The sequence below is a fragment of the Onychomys torridus genome, chromosome 7 (genome assembly GCF_903995425.1).
Source record: "Onychomys torridus chromosome 7, mOncTor1.1, whole genome shotgun sequence".
In the NCBI taxonomy this organism is placed as follows: Eukaryota; Metazoa; Chordata; class Mammalia; order Rodentia; family Cricetidae; genus Onychomys; species Onychomys torridus.
The window spans coordinates 30174562-30189506 of record NC_050449.1 but is presented as its reverse complement, the minus strand read 5'-3'; the positions used below and the strand labels follow the sequence as shown (position 1 = coordinate 30189506).

Below are 14945 nucleotides of genomic sequence, written 5' to 3'. Positions count from 1 at the left end.
AAGAATAAGTCTCAAAGAGGTATTGAATTGTAGTGGTGAAAAGTGTGAACTCTAATTAGAGAGACTTACTGTAAGTACTAGCACTGTTAGTCACCAGGTGTGTAACCATGGGAATGACACTAGACCTCACCAAGCCTTAGTTTCCTCCTCTGTGAAGACAGGGTAAGAATGGCAATATCATAACAATTGTGCGGCCATCGTTTGGTAGCCACAGATTCCACATCCAGCCACATTGAAACATTGAAAGTTTTCAGAAAAAAAAAATTAGTTTTCCTTATTATCCCCTAAGCCATGCAGCATGCTATAAGCAACTGCATAAATGAAACTAGTCCAAACAGACATTTTGTCCCTCGATCTGACCTATCAGACAATAGGTTTTTGATATTGAAACAATGAACCCAAAAAAACTGGAGTCCCCTTCCCTTGAGACCATGCCAGGAGAAGAAGGCTAAAGTCTGATGCCATCAGAGAAGAGATTTCACACAGTTCTCAGAATTTGTCTGACCACTTACCAGGGTGGAAACCGAAGCCTACACAATAATGGGTCACTATTAGCTAGGGCCAAACCTTGACCTGGGCTGCTTAGGCATGCATATCTCTGGCCCTCTGTTTAAACTTTAATCTCACTTTAGGATCCCAAGATGGACTGGAAGAGCAACTGGATCTTTGTTCCTCTCCCCAATGTGGCTACACTGAATAAATCTCATTTTTTTTTTTTTACTTTTTACTATTAATTTGGCTGTTTTAATTCACCCCTGGAGGAGGAGTGGCCAAACCGGGATCCTTGGGGGACAGACTGTGACCCCAAGTTCAGTAGCAATAACTATTTATGTAGAATCATTTTACATTATATTATTATACTGTGATACAAGTACTATATTGTGAGGTACTTTAGCTAACCTAAATATGTTCTAAACAATACAGGAGTATATATATGCATAAGGTATATATAAATGCTACACAATTTTACATATTGAACAACACAGACTGTGGTATATATGGAGGTTCCTGGAGTCAATATACTCTTGATACTGGGGGACAACTATAATTAATATGATAAAGACTATATTGTAAAAAGAAGTAAACACAGTGGAAACATTAACAATTATCCATTGTCAATATTGTCTTCTGTTCTTGTGGGAATTCTGGGTTACCTTTGAGAGTGATGGAGCCTTCTTGACTATTGGCTTGGCTTATCCCAGTGGACTAGAATCCTGGAAACTTGCCAGTGACTTGCATTGCTCTTGGCTTGCAAATTTGAAGAATGAAATTTCCAGACCAGCAAGGGTGAATTTTACAAAGGTATTTTATTACAGAAAGGAAAAGGGCAGAGTTCCTGTAAGGTGGGAGGGGTATCCTAGAGGGGGATACCATGAGCCTCACTGCCCTGGGATAACAAGGTTTCCCTGGATGGAGGGATGGGGTAGGAGTGAGCTGGTCAGTGCAGTTTGTATTCAGGTGTCCAAGTGCCTCTGAGTTTCAGTCATATACTCAGTATGGTTTCCAGGGAAGGGGTACTCCTTTGCAGGGCAAGGGACAAGGGAAATCTAGATACACCCCCCTTTCTGCTATCCCTGGCTTCTGTCCCCTGGCAGAATCAGAGACATTTTGGCTTAAAGCCTTCAGGCACCCTGGGTCTCCAGCAAGTGCAAAGCTGCTCATAGGCTCAAAAACAATTTCTTAGCCAAGAAATTGTTCACATTTCAGGGTTCTTTTATCTTGAAACTACCTGGTCAACTTCAAGCTCCAGGTCTCAAGACTATAGAAACCACAGCCAATGAACTTGAGCTCTCAAAATAAACCTTGTGTGACTGGCTCCTCTTAGGCATGAATAATCGCCAACCCCTACTGGAGGAGAAAGGCTCTCTCTGGAGCCCAGCAGACCTCTGCTTGTAGCCCTTCATAGCTTTGCTCTGCACAAGACATCTGGGTCCAAATGGACAGACACTTCTTGCTGCTCTTCTCCCTCTTCTGCCTCGTTGTAGGTGAGTCCCAGACCTGAGGGATGAGCTCCAGTGCAGGATCCCCAGGGAGCTGCTGTGAATCTCCACAAGCACAGCCATGTCCATGTGGGTGGAGCTTTGACCATATTTGGAAGGGAAAGAAGGGAGATGCCTTCAGAATGCTCCTCTGCCTTCTCTCCCATCTTCTCGGTCTTTTCCAGCACTGTGCCACATCCTTCTGGGTGTGTAGGCCTAATTTTGTCACCCTTTCTGCTGCTGTCAAACCCCATAATCTAGATGCCAAGGAAGACTTCCTTAAAGCATCCGTTCTATTCACCAATCTATGTTGCTGAGGGAGCTGGTCATTCGATAATCTTATGATGTGCCCTAGTCCTAGATATTATGGCTAGCTTCTAAGAGCCATTTCAGGGAGCTTGTTACAAGCTGCTTAGAAGTGTATACCCTGGAATCAGACAGATTTTTCTGAATTTGTCAGTCACTGTCCTGAATTCTCTAACTTGACAAGTGGAGACAAAACCTTCTTACAATGATTTGTGAGATCAGAGTACAGTGCATTAAATTACTTCTAATTTGAAACAACATGGCCCTAATAAGATGGTCAAGAAATACTACATTCTTTCTAATTTTAGCACCATTGGGAGATTTTTAAACATTTTTTTAATGTGTGTGTACTTGTGTGTGCAGGCGTGTGTGTGTGTGTGTGTGTGTGTGTGTGTGTGTGTGTGTGTTGCACATACACGTGGTCAGGACAACTTTTGGAAGTAATTTCTCTCCTTCCATCATGTGGGTCCTAGAATTCGAACTCAAGTCAATCAGGCTTGACAGCAGCTAAACCAGCTGACCAGCCTCTGGAAAAAAATTTTTAACTGAACCCAATACGTCAATTATTCACTCTTACAGAACCTCCTAAAGGTCAATGGCCATTTTTAAGCTAGAAAAATAAACTGTGTAGAACTCACCTAAAACAATACCAGAACTTGTGGTGTGTGTTTATAATCCCAGTGCTAAAGAGGCAGAGACAGGCCAATTTCTGAAGCTCATTCAGCAGCCAGCTGAGCCAAATAGATGAGCCCTGAACCAGAGAAAGTTATCCAGAACGTAAAGGCTGAAATTGAGACCAGAATTCTTTCACTTACTCAGTAGCCTTTTCCTTCCATCACTAAAGGCAAAAGAGTTGATGAAAAGGAAAGTTCAACTGTCACTTCCTAAACACTCAACCATCAGTTCTTCATTTGCCCACCCACCCTTGGGAGGCTGCTCCACCCAGCTCTGCCATCTCCCTTCCCATCCCAAGTACCTGCCCTCACAGCAAGCTCTGTGCTCTCTCCAGAAGCAACATCACTGAAGTGTGTCACATGCCACCTTCGCATCCCGGCAGACCACTGCAGAAGAGGCTTTGGTGTTTGCAATGCTCAGAAGTACGAATCATGCATGAGCCTAAGGATCTACTTCAGTAAGTTTCAGGGCTGAGCAAAGTTGTGAGAAGCATGGGCATCTTTGACCCAGGCCATAGTACAAAGTGCTTTGAGCATGAAGGGTAGAGACCTATGAGGCAGGCAAAAGATGCAGGGCAGGTTGAAAATAGCTGGACAGATTTTTTTTTCTTTGGAGATACCAAAGCCATGTTTTTCTCACCTTCTAGCAGGAGAAGAAATGAAGCAAATGCATAGATTGAGTTGTCAGGGACCACAGGCCAACAAGTCAAGCTGGTGGCTTTCCAGCAATTTCTGCATTGGTGCTCTTGGGAAGGGGATTCTGGGAAACCATCCATAAGCCTGTCTGGTAAAGGCCAGGTATGGTCTGCCTTGGATACTGAAGTCACTGCTTAATGTCTTTGGTTCTTTCCTGTTGCAGGTAACACTCTCCAAATATCATACATGGTGTGTCAGAGATTCTGCAAGAATTTGACGTACAACTTTAACAATCGGACTTACATCCATAAATGTTGTGATGACGATTTTTGTAACTTCAGAATCTAAGATATACCCCTAGACCTCATTCCAGAAGGTCCAGATGTTCTTCTTCCTTTACACTTTACTAACCCTGCCTTTCTGCCCCATATGCATCGAGGATACTCCGCATCATCCTTCCTGGTTCCTTCAGCTTGGATCTCTCTTTGGGCAGAGGATGATGAGGGATCATGGTTTTAAACAATAGATTTTTTTCCCTATTACTAGAATTGGCATCTTTATCTACTTAAAAGACCTGTCCCAAGAAACTCTGCACAGTAAGATATGAAATGGGACCACCCTAGAACTCTCCACTAGCTTAGATAATTGAGGTGGACTAGAAAGCCTTCAATGGAAAACTCACAAATATTTTTAATTGAACATCTCATGAATCACCATGATGGTTAAGATAAAACAGAACGAAGTGGAGGTGGGCACTGAAGATTTTACTCTGTGAATGCAAAGTTTTTTCTCCTTTGGAGACAGTGTCCATTTCCAACTTAGTCATTCTGATTCTCTTAGCAACTAAAGTACATTCTCACGCATTTTCACAGGGCATTTCAAACACAGGACTTTTGCCCTCCGTGGCATTCCGAGATCAAATAAGGCCATGACTATTCCTCTATAGGCACATGTCAAAAGCACATTACATCACTTTTAGCCTCCATCCTTTCCTAACCTTTACCCATTCTTTTCCTCCTTTGCCAGCCATCTTTTCACCTTCTATGGCAACATGTACTCTCCCAGTAAGAGTGGGCTGTCCTTCAAATCTTCCCGTATGTCCCGGGGCCCCTGAGCAGGCAGCCTTCCAGGACTCCTCATCTGTGGTGCAAATTGGTCACACTCAGGAACATCTTTATCCTCCCCATAGGGTCCCCCATGAGCCTCAGGTCAACATGTAGAGCACAGTGGACCGAGGTCTTCAGGCCTCTACTACCTGTCTATAAATAGTACACCCACTTCACATAACTGTGTACAAGTGTGTTCTTTCTCGGGGGACCCACATAGGTAACCCATGCATAGTGATTATGAATGCAATGGGTACCAGGATGCAATGGGTACAATTACTCAACTGCTCTTTCCTACAGTTGGCATAGTGATGATCTTTGCTGTTCATCACAAGTGGGAGTCCTAGTTTGGGATCTTCTGTATGTTGTAACCCCTCCCTCTGGCATCTAGCATGAATATGACTTCTAAGAGCCTCACAATTACAGATACTTCTTTAGATTTCCAGACTAAATGTCAGTTGTCAAGTACTTAGCGACTATTCATGGGAATCCTTATATGTTTGAGAGCTATAACTAAATTTTGGGACCCATGGGTCCCAAACCATATTGCCCAAACAGAGTGTTAAAAACTTTATTAGTTTCTTCTATTCATCCAAAGTCTTTCTGTGCATTGCAAACCCTTCCTTCCCTCCACTGAGAAAGTCTTGGGGCTGTTGTCAAATAAAAAGGTTGTTGTTGGTCTCTATTCACACAAGAAGAGCTCATCCTTTCCAGAATGAGATATTTTTCTTTTGCTTTGAATTTGTATGTGCCCAATATCACTTAATATTTGATTTTTCAGTTTGAATTAAAATTCCTGCCGGGTGGTGGTGGCACATGCCTGTAATCCCAGCAAGTGGGAGGCAGAGGCAGGTGGATCTCTGTGAGTTCAAGGCCAGCCTGGTCTACAAAACAAGTTCCAGGACAGCCTCCAAAGCTACAGAGAAACTCTGTCTTGGGGGAAAAAAAAAAAGTCCTTTAAAGTGCCTAATAAAAACTTCCCTAACTTTTAGAATGAAAAAGCATAAGCTAGTCAGTCATTACATGACTTTCACTGCCTAAGAAATTGAGCTGTCCTAGAAACTGCAAATTGGGATGTCATCTTCTAGCCTTAAGCTGCCAGACACCTTAGGGGATAAGAAATTGGAGAGAAGAGCCTACAAAAATAAAAAAATAAATAAATATAATTTTTAAAAAAAACAGCTCTTGCAGAAGAACACTGACAGCATACTGGGTGCGCTCGTTCACACATCTGCTGGGCCACAGATGCACCTACAGCACATCTCAAGGAACAGACTGTGCATGCATTCACCCCGAGAGACAAAGCAGAGTCCTGACTACAGCCAGCACTGAAGTGGGGCGTGACAAGGTGACAGGGATGGGATTACAACAGTTGCTAAGGAAGCAAGAATTTGAAAGTGATAAACCCCACTCCCCACTTTTAACCATCTACTTTTTGCATTTTATGTATTGACTTAATGGGATTTTTGTATTTGCTTTGAGACGATCTCAACCTCTTGTGTGCACATGCTACCAAAATAAATGAATAAATAAAATTGAGAAAATTTCATGCATGGATGAAACTCCCACAAAATAATTGAAAAAATTGAAATAAATTTTCATTTGAGGGCTTCTCCTAGTTAGCTTCAGCTCATATAGTTATGTGAGGGAGTCTCAAATAATTGGGAGGTTGCATTGATCATATTGGCCTGTGGGCATGTCTGTAGGACATTTTCTTGATTGCCAGCTGATAAAGGAGATCCAAGCCCACTGTGGTCAGTGCCACCCCTGGGCAGATGGCCCTATATTGTGTAAGAAAGTTGCCCAAGCATGAGCCAGAGAGAGCAAGCCAGGAAGCAGTGTTCCTCCATAGTTTCTGCTTCAATTCCTGTTTGAGTTCTTGCTCCGATCTCCCTCAATGACAGATTGTGACTTAGAAGGACGAACCTTTTCCCTCCCAGCCAAACTAGAATATTTGATTTGTATTGGTTTATCCAATTTTCTGTTATTACTATGCATGGCTCTTTCCCTACAATACTCCATATCATCACAAACTCCAGAAGTGCACTTTTCCTATGTGAAAGTTATGACAAGTCTTTTTGAATATTTGTCATGAATTTTTTGTGCCATTTCAATTCTAACTTTTTCTTTTTTTAATTTTTTTATTATGTGTTTTAATTTTATACATCAGCCATGGGTTCCCCTGTCTTCCCCCCTCCTGCCCCCAACCCCACCTTCCCCCCATCCCCTCCCCTCCATTCCCATGTCCTCCAGGATCAAGGCACCCCTGGGGATTCATTTAAACCTGGTGGATTCAGTACAGGCAGGTCCAGTCCCCTCCTTCCGGGCTGAGCAAAGTGTCCCCGTGTAAGCCCAAGGTTTCAAACAGCCAGCTCGGGCACTAAGGACAGGTCCTGGTCCCACAGCCTGGGTGCTTCCCAAACAGATCAAGCTATTCAATTGTCTCAATTATCCAGAGGGCCTGATCTAGCTGGGGGCTCCACAGCCATTGGTTCATAATGCATGTGCTTTCTTTCGATTGGCTATTTGTCCCTGTGCTTTTTCTATATTGTCTTGTTTCCTTGAAAAATGTACTTAATGCAATCAGTCTCTGTGCTAAATAATATAAACTTATGTGTTTTATTGAAGTCTCGTCATCTTTAATACCACAAAGAACATTTTTGTTGACTATTTGAGAGTAATTGATGCCACAATTCTTTACAAGCCCTGAATTCTTCGGTATGTTTCCTAAGAACAAGAATATTTCCTCCATATCCACAAGGTGTTTATCACAATCACAAGATTATGACTGAAATGATGTCAAAGCATCTACTGGCTAAGATTTAACAATTTTTAAGTAACATTTCTTTAATAAAATATTTCAAACCACAATCACAATATCACACTTAGTTACCACATCTAACCAGTCCCTCCGGTCCAAAACAGTTTCACAATCTTTCTGTTTTCATGGTCTTGATATTTGAACATTTTTACAGTTCCTCAAATTGGATCAGTCCACAGTGTCTGCATGATTACATTCAGGTGGTGGATCTGCAATCAGGAACGTCACACAATGATGATCACAGAAGGCTATGTTCTTCTCTGTATCTCCCATCCACAGGCATGTGATTCTCTCTCATCACTGAAGATCTCAACTGATGACAAAGCGGTTTCTCTTCTCCAAAATCACTCATTTTGAAGAGGATCATAGAACAGATATCCACTACACTTAGGGCATCCTTGACTTTGACATTAGGGACTCCAATATGTACAATCTGTAGCAAGTGAGATCCATACTTGCCCACATGCTGCAAAGCTAATGCTGGTCAGAAGTGGTTCATGATATGAATGGAAGGGAGAACCCTAAACTTGTCTCAGCAGTGTCGAGCAGCAGACATTTGAACAGGCTGAAACATAACAGTCTCTAATTTCAACTCACCACACTTACCATCTACCAATATTTAGAGAATGGTTCCAATATTTAGAGAACTCAGAAAGCTGTTCATTTTTCAATGAGATAGCCAAAAATGTTTAATTATTTTAAGTATAAAGTATTCCTAAAAGTCAGTTAAGAAATAATAATGTTCAAAAACATATGCACATTGTAGAAGGCATGGGAGGTCCTTTGTGTTCATAGAAAAGCACTAGGGATGTTAAACACATAGGGTTGTTCCATCAAAGGAAAGGATATATAACCTGCCATCCCACCCTCCCTGCAGAAGGCTGAGAGCAGATGTGCTTAATAGCCTGGCAACCTTTGAGCTATCTGAGTGGCCAAGAGCACACCAGATCCTCCCCCAGACCCTTATTGCAAACTTGTTTTTCTCAGTCAATCAACAAATCCATCTATATGGAAGGTGTCACGTGAACTTTACATAGAGTTTTGATTTAGTCACTTTAGATCTTGTTAGCTTACTTGGTGCTTTATTGTGCACACAGGATTGAGTTAATTATCACCAGGGAGGTTTTCACCAAATTGTGCTGTGCTTAACTATGCCAAAAATAAACTATTCAGGGTCAGATTCTCTAAGTGTGAACCAACACAGCCTACTTAGTCCTGTTGAACCAAACTACCTTCTTACATTCCATCAATCATTACTCTGCCAACACTGGTGGTCACAGAGACCCCCACAGCACATGTAGACAAAGAATGAAGAAACCATTCAAAATAAGGGAAGTTCAAAACCCTGCACAAAAAGATTCAATTCTTAGATATGACAAGTGCAAACACTACAGCAAGAGTTGAACTTGATTTTCTACCTATCAGGCTCAGAAACATTGAAAAGTTTACAGTCTCTCACGTCACACAGGACCACACAAAGTACTGGGGAACATCTAAACTGCTAACTTCTGCTCAGGAAGCACTTAGGGATCATCTAGCAACATAAAAATTTAGGTGACTATAAACCTCTCACTTCTTTTTTTTTAAAGCATGCTTTCATTCTTTAGGATTTGTGATATGTATATAAGAATTTTGATCAAATCTGCTTCCATGCTTTCCCTCCAACCTCTGTCCAGTCTTCTCTTCCATCCCCACATCTCCCTCCTGACTTCATTTACTCATTTTTTTCTATTTAATAATTTATTAAGGGGTGCAGTGCAAATACAGACTCACTGATACAGAACAAGGAAGATGCCAGCGCTGATCCTGAGTTCAATTAATGAGGCTTGTATATGTATGAGGAGAGGGCCACCACTAGAGGGTGGGCCTCAGATCCACATTCCTGAAGAAGACTAATGCTCCCTTCCCTAGCAATCATCAATTACCAATAACTCCTCAGCTAGGGACAGGGCTTTGTGAGCCCCTCTCATTCTAATTGGAAATTTGAATTCCTTGATCTTATGCAAGTCTTGTGAATGTACCACAACCACAGTAAATTTATTCTCAATACCCATGTGGTAGCTCACAACCAACTGTAACTATAGTTCCAGAGGATGTGATGCCCTCTTCTAGTACATGTCATGCATATAAACTCACAAACACACATAAACATGAAATAGATGAATAAGTGACTAGACTTTTCACTAAAAGATAATTATTTAGAGAGCAGTTTATTGCTATGTCACTAACAACAAATAACACTAAAAACTAAATAGATTCTCCTCTAGGGCTCATGACTTACCCAACCACTGATTCTTGGACCAGGTAACATCACCAGATATGTGTTCCATCTTGTGGAGTGGGTCTTAAATGCACTGAGAATGATTGGTCACTCCGTGGCATTCAAAACTGTGTGCATATCTTGACACACTACTTATTATTGTAGCTCCTGGGGTTCACATCTGAGTAAAACTGCTGACAATTTCTCTCTCCCAGCATCATGTTAAGCACTTTCCAGCCCTGAGAAACCTAGCTATAGGGAGGAAGCCTCCAGCTGAGCATCAGCTTGATTTCTCTGTGTTCTGTGACCAAAGTGTGCAGTGTCTTCAGCAATATAGTGATACCATCAGATTCTAGTGGTGGGTTGAGAGCCATGGAAATATCCTGTGCTGTTTGGGGGTCTGAGATCTACTTTCAAATTAATCAGTAAATAAAGATACTTTATTGGATGTCTATACTTTTCCATATATTTACCCAAATGAAGCCATGATCTTCCTCATGTTAATAATAATTCCAGGACTATAGTTCTATGTGATTCAGATTGACATCATTACTGCCATGACTACCACTAAATAATCTTATTTGGTTTTCCATTGATAGTTTCCCATCATCTTAAAAATAAATGAAGTCATTGGTGTTCTGGGAGCTTTATGATCCAGACACTTGTACCATCAGTCCTAAGGATATGCCTGAAATTATTGGTAAAGCATATATTGTTATATGACTATATTTATATAATTTTATATACTAATATATATTCTTTATAAGATAGTATTTTAATATAGTATTCATAATATTATTAATATGATTGTGTTGATATTAATATAATATGTTATATATCACATTAATCATATTAATTAATATCAATGTGTTATTATGATACATTAATATTATTATGTTAATACTATTTTATTAATATAGTAATATGTTAGCACTGTATAATAAGATATTAATGTATGATAATATATACTAATATCAATATATTATATATTTGTAATAAATCAATATATAGTTATATATGTAAGCATTGGAATCCACTGGTCTTGCTAGCAGTTAAGACCATGTTTCTGTCAGCAAATATCAATACATGCATTATGGGCGTTTATGGAACTATCTTTCTTCTGCCTGAGGGCATTGTGTGGTCTGTTCATGTAAATTGGGACCCAGTGGTTCTGGGATAATTTTTAATATGTTTGTCTTTCCTAGATGGTCATCAGTTTTGCCACTACAAGTTCGTCACCCAGCAAGATATGTTTGGCCAAGAAAGGCATTTGAGACCCTGATCCAAAGTTGCCACATTTGCTTAGGGAGGGACTGGCCTTCTTGACCATTCTCTTGACTTCTGACTTGGTTGTTGCTGTTGTCGATTGTAGAATGTTTTGAACAGGTTTATTGTAACTAGACCAAAATGGTGGAAGGAAATAATTTTAACACGAGGCAACATGAGAGTCAGAATCTCATGGAAATCCAAGACAGGGTCAGAGTTCAGAAAAGCAGACCTGGAGGTCTGCACTGCCAAAGGCTGATGGTCTTCAGCTCACACTCAGCTGTGTGTGGCTGTCCATTCCTGCTTTCTCCCTCAGGGTCTCTCTCTCCTCCTGCTCATCACTCACCCTCATCACATCTACTTCCTGTTTCTTCTCTAGTTTGAACCTTTCCCTTCATTTCTCTTTTAAGATGATTTTTGTTTGCTGGGATCATTCTAGGTACAATGAGCATACACAGTAATTTCCCCAGGAATCATTTCATCTTGAGACCTTCCTGCCAGTATCTCCATTCTATCCACATGAACTAAATTGCCACACCCCAGTGGAGGAATCTGCATATTTCCCACCTGAAGTTAAACTCTAATCTCTAAATTATTATTATTGTAAGATTTGGACAAATCCTCTCTTACTAACACTTCAAGTGTTTTGAAAGTAATTTTTAGATCTAAATGTTATTCTACTTATATAAATATAACATGGTAAAAACTAATAAGCAATCACAAATGAGGAAATCAAAGAAGGACATTACTGCTATATCTGAAATAGTATTACAAATAAGTATATGATTATATGATTAAAACAGAGTCAGATCTGGAAACTCTACAACATAAGAGAGTTAACCTGTGAACAATGGAAATCTAAAGCGAGTGATACATGTACATGATGGAATATTATTTAGCTGTTAAAATGAAATTTGCAGGTAAATGGATGCAGCTGTGTTTATAAATTCCTCCAACCATTTTGTACTCAGCCTACCCACACACTCCATGTCATTTTATTACATCAGTCATAAGACACCAGTTCATATTGGAACAGAATCTCTTGTCTCTTCATTTTGCTTGTGTTGATTTTTTAACTGGATGAAATACACCTTAACTTTGCCTCTACATGGCATCCTTTCAGATATGATAAAGCCAAGGTAACAAAGCATTTGTGAGTGATGTAATAAGTCCCTTTCAGAGACCACAGTCTTCCTGACTTGCCTGTGCACTACATCTACCAAGGCCTTATTTCCTTACAGAGTATGGCAACAGGACCCGAGCCTAATACTTCATCTGTGGTCTGACAGCTCAGCTTCTCTCTGAGCGGGTAGAACAGTCTTGGGAAAAGAGACAAGAGATGGAAGGAAAGATGATGTCAGCCTTTTACGAGCTTAATTTATTATTCTTTTTCTGAGGAAGACAAAGATGATAATGATGACGGTGGCAGAGACTACCACCTAAAGGGAGGTATGACTGGATTGGCGTGCAGAAAGTAAGTTAGTGAGGGTTCCAGGATGTCACAGTTTCCTAGGAGCTGCCATTTTAGTACCAGCTGCCACCTTCTCAGCAAAGCCACACATACACAGATGGAAGAGCACGACTCTCTGACCACCTTTCTTTCTGCCTTCCCTGCAGAGTGCCAAAGTCGGTTTATGATCCCATAGCTTAGCTCGTTTGTGTTCCTTTTGTTCCTTGCCCCCTCTAGATGCTGGTTTCATGTGTTGAAGTCCCCCACTTTCTCTCCGTGTCTAGACTCATGCCCTGAACATATCAGATCATCGGGATCATGGCAGACAGATGAACGGCGTGACTGGATACAGGCAACCCAGGAAGTGTCAGAGAATGAACCAAAGATGTTCATAGTAGCTGACAGTCTCTAATTACAAGTTTACAGAATGAAATTCCTGGTCTTAGGTTTACAAATTCTTGTCACTACAGAGCAGATAGACAGTAGACATCACAGGTTTTTCTGTGGTGGGGAGAGGGTGAATAGAGGACCCACTTATCTGACAAGGTTCCCAGAACATGATCCATGTACCTACCATCCATTGCAATCCTTCATGTCATGCTGGCTAGGAAGGTACCCCACCACACCCACAGTTAGGACTGCAGCCCAGGTGTCCTCCCTGCCTACCCTGTGCCTCCATGGCTCAAAAGGTGAAAAGAACCATTACAGTTATAAGCAATCTCTGAGGCAGTTGTCAGGACTTAGAAACTTGTACATGAGTGATGAGGAAGAGAAAGAAGCACATATTTAACTATAGGGAACCATGGAGTTGGCCTGGCCTAGCTGCCTTGAGAGGCAGGAATCATAGTTTTTCTGGTTACAGTCCATGGCTCCTGGGACACAAGGTACCTGCCTGTTCCCGAAAGAGCCACACACTCCCTCAAGCAGTGGCAGGTTCAGGCTGCCCTCTGTTTCTCTCTATGTCCCCTCAGTAGCCAAGGAAGCGTGGGAGCTCAACACAATTGGTCTTAGACATTAATCTTGTAAACCCTGTAAAATTTGCAAACATCGTTTTATCCTGGCAACTACAGTTATATTGATCCTGGCAATTCTGTTTCTGATAAACCTATAAAAAGTCTGATTGTTCTCAATAAAATGTCACAGCCTCAGTCTTGATGTGGCCCTTCCAATAGGCCTGGTTTAATTCCTTGAAGCTGTATCAGGTGACCTTGGCCCAGTAAAGAGGCGTGGATGCTTACATTTAACAATGCCCAATTTAAGGATGAAAATTTAGACATTCACCAGAATGTAGCCCATTTATTCTGAGAATTCTCTCACAGTATTGTGGGTTTGGATTCTCTAACAGTATTGTGGGTTAGAAATGACTGACCTAGTCTTACTGATGAAGACCAAGGGGGTGTTAGAGATGATTTTTTTTTTTTATCAAGACAACAAAGGTGCACATCTGTCTGATTCAGCTGGATGTTATCTTTCCAGTCTAGCTCTGTATTTATGGTCTAGAACTGGTTCCCAGGCTTGGTCTGGATGGTCTCTACTCTAGAGACATTACAATAATAATGAGTGAGACACTATGAAGAGACTTCTCCATCAAATAAAAATGAATTCCTTTCTGTGAAGGATGATCCTAATTAGTCTTAACAATAAAAATCTGATGTCAGATATTGAGAGTGAAAGCTGAAAGATCAGAAAAGCAGACCAGCAGCTACTAGAAACTTCTTACCTCTATAAATCCTCAAATAGAATGGAGGCTGAGATCCTGCTCTACCCACCTTATATTTCTTGCCTCCACCTCCTTAGTGGTGGAATTAAAGGCATGCACCTCCTAAGTGCCAGGATCAAAGGCATGGGATCAAATGTAGGAGCTACCATCACCCAATTCTGTTTCTCTTTTAGACTGGTTCAGTCTCCTGTAGCCCAGGGTGGCCTTGAACTTCTGATCTTCCTGCTTCCTGCTTCTCCCAAGTACTGGGATTAAAGATGTGTGCCACCACTGCCTGGTCTCCATAGTAAACTAGTGGCTAGATAGCTCTACCCTCTGATCTCTAGGCAAGCTTTATTTGTCAGAACACAAACAAAATATCACACATTTCTTCCTAGCAGAGACAACATTTACTGGCAGAACCCTTTGAGACTAGAAGGCTCCATGAACCTGACTGGGCTCTAGAATTTACATGCCATTGTAGGAAAGAATTCCCATGCTGGTTTGGGGACCTCCTTTATGGGACTCACATTTGGAACATGTGACACTCAGCACAGTCCTAGGGGGTTGGACTAAAAGCATCATGCTCATTCCTCCCAACAAAAGACCCCTTATTGCAGCCTAGAAAGATGTCATGGGTGTCCAGTGATTAAATATGTTGATGTCCAGCTCCACCCAACCTCAGTCTATAGTTTGTCAAGACAACTCTGAATGTATTTCCCAGAATAAGGGTAAAGGAAATTTGGAA

At 41.1% G+C, this 14945-nt stretch overlaps 1 protein-coding gene across 1 annotated transcript; it reads left to right on the top strand.

Annotated features, from left to right (window-relative positions):
- The first annotated feature begins 1936 nt into the window (after window positions 1-1936).
- Window positions 1937-3943, top strand: Pate3 (prostate and testis expressed 3). The gene is made up of 3 exons (XM_036192204.1): window positions 1937-1985; window positions 3295-3417; window positions 3819-3943. The coding sequence occupies exons 1-3, from the start codon at window positions 1937-1939 to the stop codon at window positions 3941-3943; spliced, it is 297 nt and encodes a 98-aa protein (XP_036048097.1).
- Window positions 3944-14945: the final 11002 nt, after the last annotated feature.

What these genes read in the sequence shown, in the direction of transcription:
- Pate3 (XM_036192204.1), top strand. Translation starts at nt 1,937, where the DNA reads ATGGACAGACACTTCTTGCTGCTCTTCTCCCTCTTCTGCCTCGTTGTA. An exon ending in CCTCTTCTGCCTCGTTGTAG is followed by an intron (nt 1,986 to 3,294) that starts GTGAGTCCCAGA and finishes TGCTCTCTCCAG; the next exon opens with AAGCAACATCACTGAAGTGT. An exon ending in GAGCCTAAGGATCTACTTCA is followed by an intron (nt 3,418 to 3,818) that starts GTAAGTTTCAGG and finishes TTCCTGTTGCAG; the next exon opens with GTAACACTCTCCAAATATCA.